Source organism: Heliangelus exortis, chromosome 4, assembly GCF_036169615.1.
Source record: "Heliangelus exortis chromosome 4, bHelExo1.hap1, whole genome shotgun sequence".
NCBI classification, from domain to species: domain Eukaryota; kingdom Metazoa; phylum Chordata; class Aves; order Apodiformes; family Trochilidae; genus Heliangelus; species Heliangelus exortis.
Window position 1 is genome coordinate 24,036,511 of NC_092425.1, and position 21,900 is coordinate 24,058,410.

The 21,900-nt window shown below is 38.2% G+C and overlaps 1 protein-coding gene across 13 annotated transcripts in view; it reads left to right on the forward strand.

Moving 5' to 3' along the window:
- MTUS1 (microtubule associated scaffold protein 1) overlaps positions 1-21,900 on the forward strand; it is a 116,747-nt gene that overhangs the window by 52,991 nt on the left and 41,856 nt on the right. Inside the window, exon 1 of one of the 13 annotated variants that reach the window (XM_071743435.1) lies at positions 10,570-11,027. The exons of the other annotated variants lie outside the window; for them this stretch is intronic. Within the exon in view, the coding sequence (XP_071599536.1) occupies positions 10,907-11,027 (121 nt within the window). The 5' untranslated portion in view covers positions 10,570-10,906. Of the gene's footprint in view, positions 1-10,569; positions 11,028-21,900 lie in introns of those variants that run through there. 13 annotated transcript variants of the gene reach the window in all.

Below are 21,900 nucleotides of genomic sequence, written 5' to 3' on the forward strand. Positions count from 1 at the left end.
TATTTAGTGGTATGTTAGCAAATTCTCATTAGCATAATATTTTCCAGTTGAATAGCTATATTTTAGTGTTTGTCTTAAACCTGAACTGTTTCCTGTTCTGAATCAGGTTCCAAAATTGGATAATATGTTAGGCTTTCAAGTTAATACACATCTAACTTTTACAGAGCCCTAGTATAACTTCTCATTTATGCACACAGAGTTTATGGTGGAATATTTTTGTAAGAGATGTTTTTTTTTCCATCTGCAAGTCCTGAAGTTGCGGATAGTTCCTGCAACAGAATAAAAATGCTGCATGGGTGCTTGGATGTTCTGTAGTACAATGTCTTGCATTTTAAAAAAAGACAAATGGTCTTTTTTGAAGTGAACTGAAATAATGCCAGCTGGTACCATGTAGAGTGAGGCTCACTATTTTTTTCTTTTTTAGTGGCCTTGATATAATAAATGAAGCTTTGTTCTAGTGATTTTTAGCTAGCTAAAGCTTTTGTTCTTTTATTTGGTACCATAGTTAGGTCTACAGTTTTTAGCCTTATTCAGTAAGGAGATCCAGCCTCACTTCTGTTTCTTGCTGATACGCTCTGTCTGAAGGGTCAGAACTAGTTTATTATGGCAGGACTCTGGTAACAAATTGCTTGCCATACTAATACATTAACTGGTTAGACAGATGAGTTGTTAATGTTGCTTTTGGTGTTATTTCAAGGATGGAAAAAAATGCAGGCATTTCCATGGTATGATCTCTGACTGTGTTCTTTATTAATTTTCCAGTCCTTTACAGCAGTGATGTGAAGCCAGACACATTTTGTTAAGTATGCCTGTAGAACTGGAGAGACTTACATATTTGCAGCTTGTTTGTTCTGTGTTTGTATTAAAGCAGTCACAAGGCTCCTTGTTGTGAATTCAGTGTTTTCAATGGGTGATAATCCAATGGATGTAATAATTTCTATAAGTTCTGTGGCATCTTGGTTCAGCACTGGCTTTATTGTCTAGGCAAAAACTACTTCTTGGGTACAGGATGTTCTACTACAGTTCTTAACTTGTTAAAGTAAGAATGTACTTCTGGTCTTACTGTAATGTTTTAATGCAAATATGACTAAAAATGTTGCCTCTTGTGAGAACATCTTGAATTACATGCAAAACTGCCACTGAAAATATGTGAAGTTAGAGCTCCTTCCTTTGTTTATCCAGTGACCTACGTCTAATACCTGTGCAGTATGTTACAGTGCAGTCTGTATATGCAGTGGATGTTCAAATCTCATCTGTTATTGACTGAAGGTCAAGGATAAGTTACAATACAGTAATCCCTGGTACTATGTAAGCCAAGCAAAAGCAAATACCCTTTTTGGCAGTTGCAATGGTGAGGCTATTATTTCAGGTATAAAGCATGTAAATATTTACTGGAAATCTTTATCCTGTTGTTCAGTGCCCCTGAAAGGGACATATGGTGTAGTATGTATAATGCTTACGCTTGTGACACACCACTGTTCTCAGGCAAGCTAGGACAACTGCTGGATAGACCCATCAAGCATATCAAGTAAGAGCAGTATGATTTATGTAATTTCTCTTTGTACTATGATGGAGCATTCATAGTAGAGTCAATTACCTGGAGGCTATAGAAGCAGTGAAAATGAAACATGCTTCATCCATAAGCAGCTCACATTCCATCATGAAAGGTGGTAAGCTCTTGTCTTGGCCTTTTAAAGAGGTTGAAAGGCTGCTCGTTTTTAATCATCTGTGAGAAGAATATAACACCAAGGGAGGGAATAACCTCTGTCCCATGACGTGATGCAAAAGTGAGGAGTAGTTTTGATCAAGCTCAGATGGAAAAAAAAGTTTATTAATATAACAGTCCAGGAAGCTCTCTTGGAAGAGATTGTTGAAGGTGGATGCTGGCTTCTCACACAAACTCTTATTTTGGGATAGGATTCTCTTACTAACACTCTGGTTCAAACAGAAGTTTACAGATGTATACTTTGAGATTCAATCAACAGCTCTGTCTTTCGTGCCCTTTGTCATCATGTTGAAAACCAGGGAAGCAGAGGGTGAACATTGCTCTTATGTTCTAAGTTCCTGGGTAGAATAGGGTACCCTCAAAATACTCACACTTTAGATGTCTGGAAAACAAGTGATGAATTTACATTTCACTGCAGTTGTGCTTTTTTAACAACAGCATAGAATCATTAATATTGTAAAATGTCATTATGCTACTTGAAAATGTGTGAACTTGTTTTTAAAATTGGGAAAATAATTCTGAGAGCTGGTGATACATTATTATGTGTTGAATACTTAAGTCTTCAGTGAATTCTTTTATCTAGTAGACACACAATCAATAGTCTTCAGCATAGTATTCCAAGTTACTGATGAGAGAGAACTGGCCAAGTGGCTTGTTAGCTCTGTTTCTCCTTTCATATCTGCTCAAAAGGGTTTTGTTGTGGTTTTGGTAGGTTTTTTGAGGGGTGTTTTTGTTGCTTGCAAAAGTGTTTTCAAGTTGTAGAAGAAACTGCATGTAGTGTTCTTGTGGTGAGCAGACTTGAAGATCCTCATGCATATGTGGACATAAGCACCCTCATGGTTGATTATTAAACAGGTAGGACTGGGTAGCTTGGCTGAGTTATAAATGAGGCAGGAAAAGATGGTCCTTTTGGTAGAAGTTCATGGTGCACAGATCATGGTGCTAGCAATGTGCAGAAAGCAGAGGGAACTGCTTCTGTCACAGCACTTCAAGCATTCTTTGTTGGTGGCTCTTAGTATTCACTTTTAATACACTTTTCTGTGTAACAAGCATTACTATTAGGATTGTTACTAGAGGATATAGACAGATTTTTTTTCTCGAATCCCCAACTTTGCAGGTGCAAGGTTGTGTAATTAATTTTCTTCAGTTGAAGTATGTCCACTCATATTAAAAAAATCCCACAGGTCTTAGACTTTTTTTTTTTTAAAAAAGAAACAAAATCTCCTCAATCCCCCCTCGACAATTCTGAGACAGAGTACATGTTGAAGAGCTCTATGCAACTTTTCAAACAAACCATACTTCAGTATCATCTAAGCAGTAATTTTAAGTTTTGTGTATCCATAAAAAAAGCATCCTTTGTGATGTGAAAACTTTCCATTATGTAGTGCTGTTGTTGAGCCAACTCTGCTTTTCTTTCAACATCTTCTAATACTGGACTCTGCAGTTATAGGAAATAAGTTCCCTTAGGAATCATACAGGAAATAGTTTGGGTAAATAATCTTAAACATTTTAAAGCTCTTTCCTGTTCTTCACTGGAACAAAGTAGGTATCTTCAGCAGTCATGTGAAAACCAGGAAGATTCTGCTTCTTAACAGCTAGTAGTTTGTACAGTGCTTAAAGCATTCCAGGCTTAAAGAAAGCAGTGCTTGTTGAAGCAGGGGAAGATTTTGGTCTAGGTATTCCACAATGCAGAAGTAGCATCTCTGAGTGGTTATAACAAGGAATATCAATATAGATGTGTTGAGACTGAGACTGAATTCTCCATGTCTTGTGTTAAGAGCTTCAGCTTCTGTAAATATGTTGGGTTAGTCAGTTTTTCTGTCTTTACCCCTCTGTCTAGAAGGAAAGATTAGACATGTTGCAGAAAAACTTGACAGTGTGTAAACTCTGTGGGCTGAAGAACAAACAACAGATTTATTATTAGTTAATATTCTACAGATTGGAAATTCATGGAGTTGAATAGTGTAAGTTAGTCTTTGGGCTTTGTCTCTTGAAAAGAAAAAGATCAAGTTTACTCTAACTTGTTGCCTTTCTGGCTGCAATGTAAAGGCAGCTATTTCCTTTTTTTTAGATGTTTTTTCATGCAAGTGAACTATGAAGACTGTCTGAATGACTTAATTATCATGTGATGTAGCCCTAGAATGCCTTCAGGCTAATAAGGAATGTTCTTAAAAACAGCCAGCAAAGCTTCTGAAATGGTGTAGCTATTAAATGTGAACTGACTATAAAAGCAGGTCTTCCTTGTGCCACATCTATATAAAATAGATGCAGAATTCATCTAAATCTGTATGAATTGGTTTCTTACAAAATGTGTTCATTAGGGAGATAAAATTATTAATATTGTGAAGAGTTAAAGAAATATCTGTAACCATAAAATAACCTTTGAAACCCAGTAGTCGTTACATTCTTGGCCAGAATTCTCCAGCATTACCAATACAGTACAACTGGATCTAAGGATTTAATTAATTTGGTGAGGAACTACTGTGCTCCAGAAGCCTTCAAAGGGAAGTTGTTGGTGCTGATGTTCTGGGAATGCCACTCTGAACTAATCTGTTTAGAGTGTTTTGTTTGTTTGTTTTAATATGTAATGTTTTCCTGAGACAGTTGTTTTTCTGTTGTTTTTTTTTTTTTTTCATCCTGTTCTCTGCTCTGACAAACATAGTGTCCACACAGTCTCAATGTATTCCAGATTGGCCCTTTGAGTAAGTGTGTTTGTGTGCATGTTCCTCATCTTCTTCCTAAACTTCCCAAATTTCTGAAAATTAATGCTTTGAGAAAGTTGTCTCATTTCTTGTCCTTGCTGAAAATCAGCACTACTCCTTGTGCTTTCAACAGTTACCTTTAAAAAAAAAAAAAAATTTAAAACTTTAGGGCCTTTTATGGAATAACACATAGACCAGTGCTGTTCAAATGGTGCTATTCTGTTGGGAATTTTTCAAATTGCTGGACTGAAAATGTAGGTATTATTATGACAGTTTCAGCAATGAGAATTTGATGTGGGTCCTATCATTTTCCTACAGCAACAGAGCATCATTCATTAGGGCCTTTTGTAGCATAACCCAAATGGTTTTCACACTCCCAAGGTCTGTTTCCTCTGTTAATGCTTCTAAGGAAGGACCTGTTTTCTGGATTTTACTTGAAGTATTTCAGAGATATTTATTTAATTCCAAACTTCTCTCAGAAACTTATTCTCCAGATCTGCACAGCCATACTCCAGACCCTTGGTGATGTGGAAATACACAGGTTTTCTGTGGAAGAGGGTGATTGAGGGCAGTTCACTTCTGTGGTGTTTATTTTGATGTTGGGAGGATTGTCTGAGGTTCCCTTCCATTGTATTTTTCTTGTTTCCCAATAACAAGACACAGAAGGGAAGAACACAGATCTGCATTTTTTCTCACAGTTGTCTATATACTGAATAGGTCAACCTCTGCATGAATAGAGGGGTGCAGCTGAAATGGATATCCAGAGATTGTATCAGCTGGAATTCAAGGTTTTTCTATCATTTATATCTATCATTGAAGTCTCTCCTAATGGCTTGAAGTTGTAGATTTCATTAGCCAGAGATGGTGCTTTTGTTATTCTTGTATCTGAACTAATTGTGAAGCATCTAAAATCTCATTATTTTCAGTATTTAAGAGAACAATAAATTTTTGTTTTGGCTTTGACTGACCACTGGGATGTTGGACCAGTAGCAAAGAATTTTTTTACTCCTAACTGTGATGCTGTGTACAGTGCTGATGCTCTCAGGCACATGGTGTGGTTCTCTCAGGCACAGGAGTTGGACTTGGTGATCCTGGTGGGTCCCTCCCAATATGCCAGATTGTATCATTCTATGATTACATCACCACCTTGAAAATACCATCCTGGAACATACTTCTTGCTCTGTCTTCTTGTCCCTCTCTCTCCAGTTAAACCTAAGTATGATCTCTTCTGAAATTATCAGGCTTGTTTTTTTCTTTGACCCTCTTGTGTTCCTTAGATTGTGCACGTTGTTCCAAGTGTTAGTAAGCAGTGAGTAATTTGGTGTCATTGTACTGGTGTTCTTCCTTAGCTTTGAGGTGAGGTATATGAGGCAACCCAAACCTGACTCTTGATGTCCTCTTACAATATTTTCAAGAAAAGTTATTTTGACATTTTCTAACTTGTTCTGGTTCCACTTTTGTCTCTTTTGGCAGACAGAGTAGCTACACATAGCTGTCATTGATTCCTGTTCAGAAGAAAAGTTGATGTAATATTTAAAAAATATGGAATTGTCTGCCAGGTGTGAAACTTGTGGATCTTGTGTCAAAGATAGGTCAACAGCATGTAAAATGCATTTTTGTCTGTATTTTATTTTTCCTCTGTTACTTGGGACCTGAGCTTGCAAGGATTCCTGTATACACCTAGCCCATTACTAAAGAGCAAAAATCTCTAGCACAGAGAAGTTGGGGGGTTTGTTGCATCAGGCTACATCTTTGATACTTGATATTTTAAGGCATGTCCTAATATTAGTGACATTTTCCACTGTTGTCAAGTAGCAGTTATTCTTAAAAGCACTGTGGCATTTTGTCTGAGACAGCTTTAACAAAAATGCTACTCTGTAAGGGACATCATACACATGGAAAATAACTTGCTTCTCCCTTACGTTAAAATTAAACTACTTTCATGGTCTTTTGCTGTAGTTCTTAATTCTGAAAGAGTGAAGGTGCTGTAAATGCCACATCACTGTTGCGTGAGAGACAGATCAGCCTGATTCTTGTAGCTGTTTGCTTGGAAATCCACTGCAGCATTACATACTATTTGACAGGCTGCTGAATGTATAATGGCTAAAAGCTTCTGTGTACTAGAAAAAAACTTGAATTATTTAGGATTCTTAGTTCCTGCCCTGATGTGGGAAGAGGTTTGCTTTTCTTTTCAGGGAAGGATTGGTGCTTAAAATAAGTCCCAAAGCTGCATTTGGTGTGACAGCAGGACGGCTTCTCAAACCCAAGTGCTGGCCTGGAGCAAGGTGGTCCCAGGAAAGTGGAGGGGGGGTGCGGGCAGTAATTTTCCAGAAATAAAAAATGAGGACACAGATGACCCTTTGGCTCTTGGTAGGTTCCTGCTTTTCTTGTCTGTCTTTGCGTAAGTGATAACCTCTCTGTTCTTCCTGAGTTAAAACATGCCAGGAAAATCCATCTGCTCCATACTGCCTGTGCTGTCTTGTGACAAGGAGGCAGTTGTCTTCTACATGGGCCTTTTGGATCTAAAGATGTAGCCTCTGATTTAGACTTCTTTGCAGTGAGAGACTTATGGTGCTCTAATGGCTTTCTTGGTGATTATTGAATGTGGAAAGAGGAAGAGAGACATCAGAATCCCATACAGATGCTGCAGACTTGGCCCCATGAGGCTGAATCGAAGAGCCTATTGATGCCAGTGCCCTTTGCTCCTTTCTTGTCACATTGCCAAAGTTCCCAAGGAGTGGCAGATATGTTAAATATGCTGGGGTTAAAATAGGTTTAGCCTCACCATCAAACTGATTGTATCATAAGGGATTGATGCATTTAGTAATACTGATGAAATTATGTGGTCATAATGGGAGAGAGCTCCTTTCTCCCTCTTGATCACCAATTTTTTCCTTGGTGTTGGAGGGAAGCCAGCAGTAAGGTGCCAGTAAATAAAATCTGTCAGCTCTCTTGTCCTCTGTCTGGGCTGTTTATTTCTTTCCATTTATTTTGCTGTTTTCTGGTGCTATTTTCCATTGCCCTTATCCAGTGTCAGGATAGAAAAAGACCTCTTTGTGATCCTCATGTTATGCATGAAATGTAGACAGCACAAGATCCTGGCATGCTGTGTTAGGATCCCATGGATTAAATCCTAGCTTTATACCCTGCCAGCACCAGGCACTCTTGGTCATTGCAGATGCAGACTTGGAGGTGCAGTTTTTCTGAGCTGAGGAAACACCACAGAGGCACCAGTGTGGTGGAGTGTACCATGGTGTAAGGCAGAGTTCTGGTAATGCTATGTTGGAGTAGTGTCTCTAAGTTAAATACTTCCTGGGAGCTATTCACATAGGGATGATGGGCATTCCTCTTCCTGGCTGCTGTCAGAGCTGGGTGCTAGGTGGGACTGATGTGCCCCTATTGCTTTCTATTAGTGTTGTCATCTCCTGCTTCTGCATAAAGCAGACTTGTAACAGGTTTGTGGGGTTTGCAGGATTCCAGCACCAGAGGCAAAAAAGCCATTTTCCTCAGAAGTTTCCCTGAAAAATTGATGCTGTATTTGTTTCTTCATGGTGTATTTTCACTCAGACTCAGAATGGGTAAGCGGGGGCAGTGAATGTGTTATTTCTATTTCTAAGAGGAGTTTTGGCCTCTGCTGCAAGGGTCTTTTATGTCTATATAGAGCTTTTATCTGCTTGTATTTTGCCTGGTGAGTCATTTCATCCGGCTTCCAGACTGGTTTGTTACATCATTCTTACCCTCTAGAGATTCTTTGTTCTAGCTCCTGTTCCTAGGAAGGAAGTTATGGTTTCTGTGGAGTACTTCAACTAATGGTTTTATAGGCTGGTGTGTGGCTTTCTCCCAGGCCCAGGTGGAGAGAAGTGGTAGGCTGGGGTTTTTTGGGTGTCATGTGTTGGGGTTTTTGTGGGTTTTCTTTTTTTTTATTATTTTTGTTATTTGTTTGGATGCTTTTTGGTTTTTTGTGAGGATTTTTTGTGTGTGTGTGTGTGTTTTTTTTTAACCTGATTGGACTGTTTCAGTCTGAGCATCAAATTGAGATGGTAAGACACCATGTACTTCATGGAGTAGTCCTTCCCTGGGGGAGCCAAGGACTGTAGAAGGAAAACAAAATGAAGGGCCCTGGCAGAAGCTAACAGTGAGTATGCCTGGGTGTTGAATAGGTTTTGAAGACTGGCTGTAGGCCTGGTCAAAATCTCAAGATGCTTTTGTTAAGAGAGGATTTGATAATGCTCATCACCTTTAAGAGGTGGGCTAATGAAATATGCTGAATATTCAAGGCTACTGTAATGTGCTGTAACAAGCCTTCTGGTGTACTACTGACACTGGTTTCAAAATGTAATGATCTTCCAGCACAGAAAGGAGATAATGTCTTTGAGAGTGGTGTTGGATTAGGAAGGGTCTGGACCCGCACGCTGTTGGGAAGAGAGGTGAATGCACACTGCTGTTGCAAAGCTCTTCAGACTAGAGGAACAGATGAGGATTTTATAGCAGTAATGACATGCATGCCCCTCTGCATGCAGAGGCTGCCCTGGGAACCAGACAAAAAAGCTAATTTACTTGCTTTGTATTTATTTTGAATGGTTTTGTGTGTACCAAAGTTGTGTTGTAGTACTTCAGGGTTGGTGGTACATCACTGTGCTGGGACATAAATAATGTGGTGTGTGATCATAAACCATTCAGTAGTGGTCTCCTGCAGTACTCTGAGGAGGTTGGTGTGGTGGGTCTGGCAGTCTCAATGCTTAGGCTAGGACTCTTCTGCTCTGCTTACAATGAGCTGCTTTATTGTGACTGCACTGGTTTGTGTGATGCTAGGGATACCCAGAGACCAGGATAAAGCGAAAAATTGCTTTTTTTTAGCTCTAGCTGATGTGCTAAATAAGTATTAGAGACTTTAAAATGTTACATGTTTTGAGCAAGTAAAACATGCAATTAAAATAGAATAGATATGTGGTAAGGAGAGGAGAGGAAAGGCACTGCTGGGATGAGACCTATCACTGTGGTCATGCTTTCTTTGGGTTAAATGTGCTTCTGAGCAAGAGAGATTAATGGTTTCTGGAACTGGAAAAACTTTCAGAGGGATAGGTGCTAGGGAGCATTAGCTATGATTTGGTGAAGTGGTAGAAGTGTGAGAACAGTGGAAATATACCTAATTTTGTTGTCTCTAGAAAGACACGAAGGCTGTCGAGGGCAGCTTTTCAAGCAACCCAAAAGAAGTTACAGGCTCGTACTGTCTTGTCTTCTGTGTTGTCTGGGAGATGCTTGGGTGGTCCCTGCTCCTGTGGCTGCCTGGCAAGGCAGCTGCTGACTGTGGGCAAAGTAATGAAATATTTCCCTTCACACAGGAAGGTGGCCAGTGCAAGCCCATAGTGTCTCGCTGTCATGCATTTTTAGTCATGGTCGTAGGTGAAAAATGTGGCATTTTCTAGTTCCTGTAAAATAGTTACTCCTCTGTTTTCTAATTTCTACTTTTATTTTTCCTAGTGCAAGCTGAAAGGGACCAAGGTATGCACAAAACTTTGGAGCTCATTAAATAGTAGGAATAAATACTTTAAAATAGCATTAATTAAATACGGAGATGACATCTATTTTGAAGCTACTCCTGTAACACTGTTTGCTACTATGTTTGGGTCCCTTCAAAACCCAGCTGGCAAAGATCTGTTCTAATATGAAATTGATGCCTCCTTCTTTGCTCTTCTTCTGATAAATGAAAGCATCTGCAGTGTCGAGTTGCCAAGTTAAACAGTATTTGCCTTAAGCAGATTTCAAATACTGAATTGTTCTTAGAGAATAGACTTATTTCCAGATTTGTTATGACTTTAACTGTTGACATAATATTTAATATCAGAAGAAACTGGTAGAAAATGCTAACTGATAAATCTGTTTTGATAAATTCATGTCGATTGAAAGAACGTTGTTTAAAAAAAAAAAGTCACCCTGAAGGGATTCTCCAAGAGGGGAGCCTGAAATATGTCTAAAGAAATATTCAAATAATCTCCTTAACAGTCTCCAAAGAACAATTCCATGGTCTGTGACATTGCTGGGTGATATATTCAGCAGGGGAGACCACCCACTTTCTCTTCCTCCTCCCTCCTTTTACTCCTCCCTTTTCTAGCTCCCAGCCCCACGGAGTCCCATAGCACATTAAGCGTCAACGCTGTGATGCAATTCAGAGGCTGTTGGTTTTCTGAATCACTAAGTCGGTTTTATTCTGAGGACAAGCTTTGTTCCCACAACATCTGGTGAGGGGAAGTTGCCAGCAGCATTTACGCTGTGGATATCTGCTTTTACTGATTTTTTTTGCTTGCCTGTGCATAAAGAATAAGAGCTAAGGAATGGAGACTTGATTATTTCTTCAAGCGTGTTTTCTTTAGCAAGGATTGCCTTGCCTGACTTCTGCCTGTCCTGATTTGAAAACATAGTATGTGACAGTACATGGAGGCTGTTTCTTTCCTGTTTATCTTCCAATTGCACTGAAGACATGTTATGGTCCCCGAAATTTTCCTTATCCAACATGCATATACGGCTGACAGCGAAGGGGTTGCTCCGAAATATTCGTCTACCTTCTGGCTACAAGAAAAGCACTGTTGTATTTCGTACAGGTTTGTGGGTTGTTTTTTTTAATATGATGATTAGAGCATGCATCGAGGGAGTATCTTGTTTACTTCAACAGTAGCTTTTTAGCAAATAAAATGAAAGTGTTTGAATTTCATACAGAAGTCTGACTTTGAGAAAAGTAGTTTCATATCCTGTGTATATCCATTGCACCCATGCTGAGGTGCTCATTTGGAAGATGCTTTTTCTGTTTATGAAATGCAAATTGGAATTTGTTCTTTCCTCCCACAAATCCAAAAATAGAATGAGGAAGTCTGAACTATTAAATATTTATCTACTGATTTTAATGATTATCTGCTGGGAGCGCTATCTCTTATATACCTTGATTAGATGTGGGGGGGTGAAAGGGAGGGAAGTGGAATGAATATAGTCATGATGTGGCTGTCTGTCTGTGAGAAATATGTGAATAGTTACATGCAGATATCTGTTCTACAAGTCATGCTAAACAATTTATTTGCAAGTAGAACAAGCAAACTTTTATGCTTACTTGTATTGATATAAACCTAAACCTAAACATTACGAAGTTTTAGAAAAATTAAAGACAAGTGTGTGTATTACTTTAAAAAAAACAACCAAAAAAACCCCGATTTCCCCCCCCCCAAAAAAAAAATCAGTGTCCTTGCCTCTCACCCCACAAAAAAACCCAAACAAAACAACAAGGAAACCCAAAGCCACAAACCCCCAAAACAGCAAGGATGAAAAATCACCAGAGAACTCTCAGCTGCAATCTGACCTGGTTTTCTTCTTTGGTGCAGGGCAAAGCAAATGAAGCAAGTATCTGTAATGGAAACAAGATTAGGGAAGCAGAGCTTTGTTCCAGTACATGTGTGTCATTTTGGTGGGGGGTGGCAGTTATTTGGTGTTTGTTTTAGCTAAGATGTTTGACATCTTTAGAAAACCATGGCAGCCTGCATATTATATAATTCTTTTTTTCCTCCACTGCACTATTTGAAATTTCATTGCATGTTACTTTGGGAGGAGCAAGCAGCTACATAAACTAGTTTTGCAGAAGCAGTTCCTCTCAGGCGTTTCCTTGCTCTCTTGAACACCACCCTCTTTGCTTTTATTTTTTGGAGTTCAGTTCTACCAGTCAGCTTTTCCTTCCTGTCCTGGCGTTTCATCTATCTGCTTAAAACACTCTCCTTGTCATTACTTATCCCTGGCAAAGTAAATCCAGTTTGATTTTCTCCTGGATGCTAAATTAAGTTCTGAACATAATACAGGCTGACTATACAAATGTATTAAAGGCTTCTGTTCATAGCTTGCTTTCATGGTTTAAAGTTAGGATTAAAATACCTCAATTTTAAAAATTCTTCTGTAAATAAGTCTTTGTGCAAATACCTACATCTTTGCTGTTGCTAATACCTGCATATCCATGGACAAAAATCTTAATAGAGAGAGAGATAATGTTTAATCTTTCAGCTGTTCATTAACTGCTACTGAAATTTGTATAATTTTGAAAAATGAAAATAGATGTCAATGCATGTACCATAGGATTTTTACAATTTTAAGAATCCATTTGTGGCTGTGTTTTGAGTGGATGTGAAAGCAAAACCTGTCTACAGGATGCTTCTGCTAAATACAGCATGTAAAATATTGTTGGCCCTGTGTTCCAGTTCAGCAGCACTTCACTAATAAGTGTTGAATAGACCTTCTGTGTTTTCTGTATGTGCAGGGTAGTGGTATAGCATTGAAAGCTTAAAGAGGTTTTTGACTGGTTTCCTGACTGCCTTGCTGTGTCTCTGTGTCTTGTAAGAAGTCAGTTTATTAGCAGAAGGCTGACCAGTTGTTAACTAGAGATGAATTTACAAAAAAAGTAGGGCATCTGAAAACCAGGTCATACGCTGTAGTGGAGAGTGCAAGTACGTATAGATATGCTGTGGCTTTAGAAGCAGTGGGATGCATCAAAGCTTGTTAGTGATTAGTTCAGGTTCATAAAACATGGCATCAGTATATCAGGCATCAGTGGTGTATATCACATGTAAAAGGTTCGTGGTTTTTTCATTTGTTTGGTTTGGTTTTGGTTTGCTGTTTTGTTTTTCCTAATGCCAGGAGTAGCTATAATTGGTTCTGAAGCACCAGGATGAGTATCTTTTCTTGTAGTAGTTTAATTGGATTAAGACTACATGGCTTTTCTAAGGTCACATAAGCAGTAAGAAATAGAATAGACTGGTGACTGTACTGAAAATGAGGGAGGGAATTGTAAAAAAAACAATCTCAGGGTCTGTGCAGGAGTGTGAATATAACTGTTATGTAAGCAACATTCAGTCCCAGTCTTAGAGCTGATTGCACTTTCCATGAGCAGTACCACAGAGTTCATTCTTTTATCCTTTTCATAATAGTGCAGACTGGAGGTTCCATATGACTGTAGAGCATCCATAAGATACTTACAGCAGTTGTGGAAACAGAGTTTTAAAATAGTCTAGAGCGTAGGTCAAGTTGGGTTCCTCTGTTACCATGTCCTGGCTGACAGTTTGCAGTTCAGTAACTTGGTGAAGTCAGCATGTAAGCAGTATTGGGAGGAAGAGGATTGCATTTTCATTCTGATTTGAAGATATTTTGCACCACCCTTCCTCAGTTTCTTCACGGTATGGAGTATGGCTGGACAAGCAGGTGTTAACACTAGTGTTAAGTTAGTCTAGATTAGTCACTGCATTTATACTGAAACAGATCCTTGGGCTGGAGTACATTTTCACTTCTTAAGTCTTGGTTTTGTGGTGGTGTCAAAGTAATGGGAGTAGTTCAAGTACCTGCAGTGTAAGTATACAGCCTGCTCAGGGCATGCCAAATAAAATTGGATTTTTTTTTTTAAGGCATAGAATAAATCCAAAGGAAATCTACTGTAAAATTTAAAGTGTCTTACAGCCATTCAGCTTGTTGCCTTGTATCTTATCTTCCATTGCTCTGTTCTACACTGCTTCAAGATCATCATATCCAGAAGTTTCTTCTCCCTTTACATGCAGGCAGATGTTGAAGTGTCTTTTTTCTCAGCTACTGATAGTTCATCTGCATTGTTAGCTGTATGTAGTGAGTGCTCTCTCCAGCACAACAACACTGGTGCACCTCTGAAAATACCTTATTTACCCATTCTGCAAGTAACTGTAACAAAAATCTCCTGTTTCAATGCTGCATAAAAATGGTAGATATGAGAGTTAAGAGTGAACTTGTCTTTCATTGATGAAATATAACATTTGGTTCCATTATCAAACTATTAAAGACTTTTACTGTGGAGTGACTAATGTGCTCTTATGTTCTTCATGCATCAGTGATGTGACAGAGTAAATCATGATCTCTGTGGTTCTGTATAAACTGCCAAAGAAAGACATGCTTTTATGAATTATTAAAAATAGTAATTTTGAGTTACTTGTTTTCTTTTGCATAAAGATCAAATTCTAGACAAGAAACTAGTTTTGCAAATGGAGGTCAAAGCTCTTGTGCCTTTTGTTCAGAATTTTTCAAGGACTGCATACTGAGCTGTACTGTTGCTTTTATGGTAGATGGTTTTGAATCAATGTTTTCATCCAGCGCTTCTTGCTACTCTTCCTGTTCCTTTTTTTCCCCCTAAGGAAGCTGCACTTAGTCTTATCTCTCTGGTGACTTCTGTTTCTTACAACACCTACCTACTGTCTTGTTACGTTGAGAAGAGGTGCCTCAGAGGACAAACAGTAGCTGATATCATTACAGCAATACCAACTTTAAAAATTCCCTTTTTGCCCTACTAGCAACAAGCAAACATCACAGACCTTTTTGTTTTAGTAGGTGACATCCCTTTCCAGTACAATTCCTTCCTTAAATCCTGTTTCAGATCACTTTGGGAACTCTCAGATTACTGCTTCATGTGGCTAAGCAATGCTCTTAAAGGAGGACTCGGAAAGCTTCAGGTGTCACAAGTTCCTAAAATGTTTATATGCTTCTCCCACTCTGCCCTGGTACCCCCAAAGAGGAGCTAAAGTACTGATTAATCTCTGAAACTACAGTTTTTAATATAGAACTGTAGAAATACACCAAACATACCTGACACTACTGAGTGTTCTAAGCCTAAAAGAGATTTGATACAGGCTAAGTGTGGTAAATATTTGTCACCTCCCAAGGAAAAATATAGTTCAAAAGTAAAGCCAACTTATCTATTCTGAGCAAATGAAGTTTAATAGCTGGAAACTATTTGTCATGGGGCTGTTGGATATAATCATGTTCCTGTTGAAGTCAGTGAGACTCTGCTTCTGACTGAATCTCAACACTGGCTACTAAAGGACCTGCCTGATGTGCTTGGTTTTGATCTTCATAGGCCAGAGCTTCAGTAGGCATGTAGGCAATGACTAAATGGAGGTTCTTATTTTCAGGTGGCAGGGTTCTGTGTTCTGGTGTGTAAGTTCTATACAAAGGCTCATCCAATTACTGTTTTTACAATGGGTATAAAATGAAGATAACACTAATTCTTTTCAAAAGAAGCCTGGACAGCAGAAAGGAAATGATTTAAAAGTAAAATAAATAAATTAACAAAAAAAACCCTACCAAAAAGCCCCAGCAAAGTCAAAACAATAACTGTTGTGTGATGTTCACACTTAAACTGTGTATATTTTCAATAAAGCATTAAAATGAATGTGAAGAGCTTTGCTCAAAAAAAAAAAAAAAAATTAGATCTTTAGAGAATGAAGAAGCAAGAGTGCTGTGAAGAGCAGATGTATGGCAGGTTTTGCATTCTGGGTCCACAGCAGTGACTGATGTTGAATTTTGTTATCCCTTCACTTAGATTAATTATGTGGTAAGGATGCCTCATATATTTGTCAGCATGAAATAAATAGAATTACATCTTCTAGTTAAATATCATAGAAAAATAGTTAATTGGAGAGTGGATATAAAATATGTAGTTAATTATCTCTTTTAGGATCATTGCATATTCTTTGTGCATTTGTTACCAGTTAGTATGTCTAAGTGAAAAGGGTCTCACTGCATCTTCTGTTGGTGTGACATAGGTTGGGGTTTTGGAAGTGAGAGGCAGCTAAAATTACTCTTACAAACCTGAATAGCTTTTAAATTACTTCAGGGGATTTCCAGTGTGGTAAAGCTGGACTTAAACTTTTAGAAGCTGTCTCTACCTGTTTTGCAGCTTGTGAAAATGAATCTGTTACCATAGTAAAATGGCTTGCAGCATTCAGACAAATAAAACATTGCTACCTCTTCAGTCCTTTTAATTTGAACTTTCTAAGGCGTAAAGAAATAGCTCTTTAGAGGAAGATGATACTATGAAACGTCAGTGCTATAATGCAATGCTTGGAGTATTTGCAGCCAGTTGGCTCGCTGTTTTGTGTCACTCTCTTTGTTGGCCCAGTAAACTGATGTAGGAGGGGGGTAGAAGGGAAAAAGTTTCTTGCATATTCAATTAATCAAATATAATTATATGGTAAACCCTCTGGAGGGCAGTACTGAGTAGATTGGGACCACACTACTCTTAACCACAGTCACTGGCAAGATATTTATAGATTCTGTCAATTTAGTGTGAGGTAGTGAAGCAGTATCTCCTCTATTTTTAATTATTTAAAAAAAATTCTAATACCTGAATGACATGATGTGTAGGAATAACCTAGGTCCAAAGTTAATAGGTCTGATGCCTTTAGGACAAGTGCTGGTGTTTAGAAGAGCTCTAGACAGTTTCATCAAATACTGTACCAGAAACTAACTAGAATAATTATTTGCAAGCAGACCCCCATCTCTATTGGCTTTTCTTCCCCAAGAACAGAATTCAGTTAAGGCTGCATTGGTTGAGCTGCCAGTGTGCTGAGTTCACTTGTACTCTGTTGTTCTTTAGGCCTATCTGCTGTCTGTGGGCTGATGGAGTAGTCTTGAGTTGGAAAGATTAGATTGAATTAAATCTTATTTTTAAGAGGATATAAGCAATTAGTTTTACCATTATAATACATTAAACCAGTGCTGCAGAATTCTTAATTAATATTTAGATTATAGTTAGTGGTATCACCAGCCCCTTTCCAACCATGATCACCAACAACGTTCTTCCCTATTACCTTTTCCTGGTCACAGAGTATTTTGTTCTCTGTCCCATAGGACAAAGAAAATAGCATTTGATCTTCAATGAATGCATCAGCAGTATTACTTAGATCTTGAACAGGATTTTCTTTTTTTTTTTTTTAATTTTTATTTTTTTAGTAGAAGATTTAAATTTAGTTGTCCATGTACTCAAAAGGAGAAATAACCCACCTTAAGTAACTTGGCTTGTATCTGGCAGAGATATTTCTTTACAGTTGCTATGTATGAACCTTTCATTGGTATCATCTTTGCATCTAATGGTTGTAGCAAGGGTGCTAATAGCCCTGGGTCCAGTGTTCAAGTCCTGGCTGAATTTATTTTTGCTACTTCTTACCAGAGTAGTGTGCTGCTTTCACATTCATAGCAAGTATAGTTTCTTCCTCAGGATGCTCATGTAAACAGTTTGGATGTGATGTTGTGGGAATACTTCTTGTTAGGCAGGAAGCAGAACAGCTGGGAACATCTGTGGTGAAATTCTTTTAATGAAAGCTCATCCTTTTCTTAAAGAGAACTAGCAGTCCTTTGGGGAAAGTTTTAGAAATAACACTCATTAACAACTTCATTTCTTTTATAATATTTTTAGACTCAGATATTTCAGTGGTCTTTGCATGTGAATATTAATATCAGACACTTAAACTACTAAATTATTATTTTTATCGTTATTACAAGAGCAGGCTTTGTCCTAAGCCTTTTTAAATGTTTGTAGTAAAACAGGAATATTGGAAATGCTTCCAGCAAAAGAATGAGTGAACTTACTTGCAAAGCCAGTTGCAGATTATTCTATTCCAAATGAAACAGAAAACTTTACTTTTCTTGGCTATAAGCATGGGGCACTTGTTTTATAACTAATAGAAAAACAAAATTCATGTATTTCCACAAATACTACTTGGAACAATAGCTGTACAATAGCTTGCTTATCAAATTAAGACATTTTATCATTAAAAAAAATATAATATAAGAAATTACTAGCATAACCATGATAAACCTGTGTTCCTGTGTCTCAGAAGAGACCTCTCAGCTAGAACTTAAGGTTGAGGAAGACAGTGTATATGTCTAATATGCAATGAATATTTTTCTTGCTGTATTTGTAGTGACCTGAGTATAGAGGTGTCTGTAGTTAGAGATCTTTCCTGGAGATCACATATGGGCTGTGGGCTTTGCAGTAAGTGTCCCCGGGGAGCACCACTCAGTTGCCTGAGACGTCAGCTCCTCAAGAAAATTCCTGTCATCTTCTTTCCCTCCATCTGTGCTGCCACGTAATTCGTAAAAAATTGTCTGTCATCTTTGGCTGGCTTAAACAGAAGGTGCTTGGAGGAACATGAACTGCAAAGAATGGCGAGATGAATGTTTAAACCTCCTCCATGGGAAGTGATTGGTCTCCACAGCAGGAATGACAAGCAGTTCCTCCTTGAGAGGAACACTGGTACCTGCTGAGAAGCCTTTGCCAAAGGCATCTTTAGTTGTGCAGTTTGGTTAGGAATCATTGGGAAGAGAAGTCCCTTAACCTCCAGGTGTGGTCAGCAGGCAGCAGAAGGACTCTGTGCCTCAAAGTGAGGGGACATTCTGCATCTTGTGGCTAATAAAAGCACTGGGTGCTGCTGTGTTCTTCATATTGTTTTCTCAAGATGTTTTCTCATGGGCTTCTTTGGATTGCACTCGGACTGTTCCTGAAACAATAGTGTGCAGTGTTCTAGGCACATCCCTAGGGAGACATCTTTGCTGCTTAATAACAGGAAAGCTGTTTTACAAAGCAGGAAATACACAAATAGGTCCTTAACTACAACATGTGACTGTATTGTGTAAGTGCATTTTGTGTCTTTTAAAAAGAGGGTGTTTCAACAGCACTTAGAGCTGCTGTGGGGCACTTGAGATGTCATATTTTTTGTCTTCCACGTACAACAAAGCTTGGTAGATAGAGATCACATGGATTATTTAAACCAGCAGCATCTGAAGGGTTTCTACTAAGATGCTATTTTATTCTGTTGACCCAGCAAAGTGTGCTTCCCAACTGGGGAAGCTATGAATTACCATTTCCAGGTTAATTTTAGACACATGTTGAATTATGCTGTTATTTCTTGAAACGTGCTTTGCTTCTGCCTCCAAAAATACATTTTCCTGAAGTTGTGAGCTTATTTCTAATTTTGGTATCCGCTTAAATTTTTCTTCAGTCTATTGAGGCTTTACTTTGTATTAGCTGTCTTGATGTGTGTAATGAAAAAAAGGATGAATAGCAGAGGTGCTTAAACTAAATTGGAATAATGATAATAAATAGAAAAGTAAAAATATTCGGTGTTCTGTGAACCAACCCAGTGGAGTTGGGTATGTGTGAATACCACTTCTAGTACCTTAGCAAAACAGCACTGACCTAGAATAACCCAGATTCTCAACTGAGCTGTGAAACAGTTATAGACATAGACAATCTCTATTTATATGTAGAAGTTTAATGGAACTGGCTGTGTGTGATCCAGATCCAGGGTAGTCCACTGCAGCTAAGGCAGACGTGTGCTTCTGCTCTTTTGTGTGCAAATGATGGTACAGATTAACACTTTGCAGAGAACCACTTGCTTATTTTTTAATTAAGGGAAAACACCAAATTTGGGACTGAACCTGTACTCATCAAATGAAGTCAGTGTAGCTTGGGAGGAGCAGCCTGCTGGAGTGTAATTTTGGGCTGTGATTAAAACCAATTGAGACTGATAGGAATAAGCTCATTGGATGATACTGTAGTGTAAAAAGTTGAAATTGCTACCATAGTGTTTTCTACTCAATTCCTAAAAGCTGTAGAACTGATTCTTGAACAGATTTGGAAAGTCAAACAGGTACTGTAAACTTTTCTCAGTTAATTTCCAACCTGTAAGTTTAATCATTCCTATATCATCCCTGATTATTTTTTTTTTAAAATGGGCAAAGTTCATTCCTTGGCTTGGTTTCCAAATTATTTCATACTCATAAATTTGTGACTTCAAAAATTAAATCTCCACCAAGGAGAATTTGGATCACAGAATCATAGAATTCTTTTGGTTGGAAAAGACCTTGGAGATGATGGAATCCAACCATTAGCCTAACTCTACCTATTTCAGTGCTAAACCATGTTTCTCAAGCACCACAATTATGTCATTTAAATACCTCTGGGGTGGTGATAAAAGCACCTCCCTGAGCAGCCTGTTCCAGTGACTGTCAACTTTTTCAGTGATGAAGTTTCTTCTAATACCCAATCTGAACTTCACTGGCACAACTTCCTACAACATTTTCTCTGTTTACTTGGGAGAAGAGACTGACCCCCACCTAGCTACAACCTCCTTTCAGGTAGTTGCAAAGAGCAGTAATGTCTCCCCTGAACCTCCTGTTCTCCAGAGGAAAAAATCTCTCAGCCGCTCACTGTAAGTTGTTCTCCTGACCCCTCCCCAGCTTCATTGCCCTTCTTTGGGAATGATCCAGAACCTCAGTGCCTTTCTTTCTTTGTAGTGGGGGATCCCAAGCTAAACTGCAGTCATCTGTTTTTATGAGGAAAATGTTAGAATTGAATTTTTAGCAGTAGATATCTACTTTGTTAGATAAAGTCTGATTATGGATGGCTTTGCACTATAGTGCTTCCTATGCACCTTAAGTGCTGCCACCTTGCTTTTTAAGGAATGACATGATAAATTTGACCCTGATCTGGATTTTTTTGTCTTAAAATGGATGTAGAGTTTCAGAAACACAGGAAGCTGTTTCTGGATACGTTAAAAAATGGTTTTGGCACAAAGGCAATGCTATAAAATATAGCCAAGACTCTTGAGACTTTAAATTCATGCTGCCTGTCCTACTTTTTCTTCTGTAATATCCTTTAGGCAGCATTTCAGTATCATGCTTAAGTCCAGTGACATTTGTTACAGTCATATAACATCAGCTTATGCTAGTGTGATTGAATAAATAGCTTTTGAGTTCAAACTAAAAGTCCCTCCATCCTTCTGTTTCTAAGACAGCTGTGGATACCATGCAAGAAATGATGTTGCTATTGTGCTAGTCTTGTGGTCAAATATCTTTTTTACAGGTCTCTTGTGCAGTTGTTTTCAAGGAAAGATTGTGGTTTGTGAAATAAAGAGTCTTGCAGGGACTCTTAGTCTAAAAGGTTTTCAGTAGTTCAGAAAAACTAGGGAGAAATTACTGAATTTAACGAAATTATTGAATCTAACATTAAACTGAGTGAATAAATGTTCTGGCAGTTAACTTATGTGTGGGTTACGAAGGAAGAATTGCTACACTGAATTAGGGACAGATCCAACTGATAAAAGTACTTCAGTGATTTTGTAAAAGTTCCAAATTAATTCTGATCTCTGTTTTGTTGTTGGTTTTTTGGTGAGGGTTTTTTGTTTGTTTGGTGTTTATTTTGTTTATTGCAATGAAGTAGAACCTCTGTAGTAGAAAGGCTTGATTCTATAAACTACAAGAATCCTTATGGGTTTGTTTGGAGTTCTTCCTGCAATGAGTTGCTACACGTAAGGGTTTTTTTTTGATACACAGATCTAGAATAAATTTATGATGCGAAAAATTAAGTCTGATAAAGTTGTTTACTTGTATTTTTTAAGTATCAGGGTCTCTCCCAGTTACCTGATGTTTATCCGTAGTATGCTTGTAATGCTTGCCAGCCCCTTTGGAATGCATTATGTTAAAAAATACTTGGAAAATAATCTGTTTACATACCTGACTTCCCAGAATACAGGAGACTGCTGTGCATGTGTGAGAACAGAAAAGTTTTCAGCTAGACTGTTAGCATCTCCATGAAATATGTGGCATGTAGAGAGATTATAGTCAGTGGTTTAATCCACGTGAAGTTAG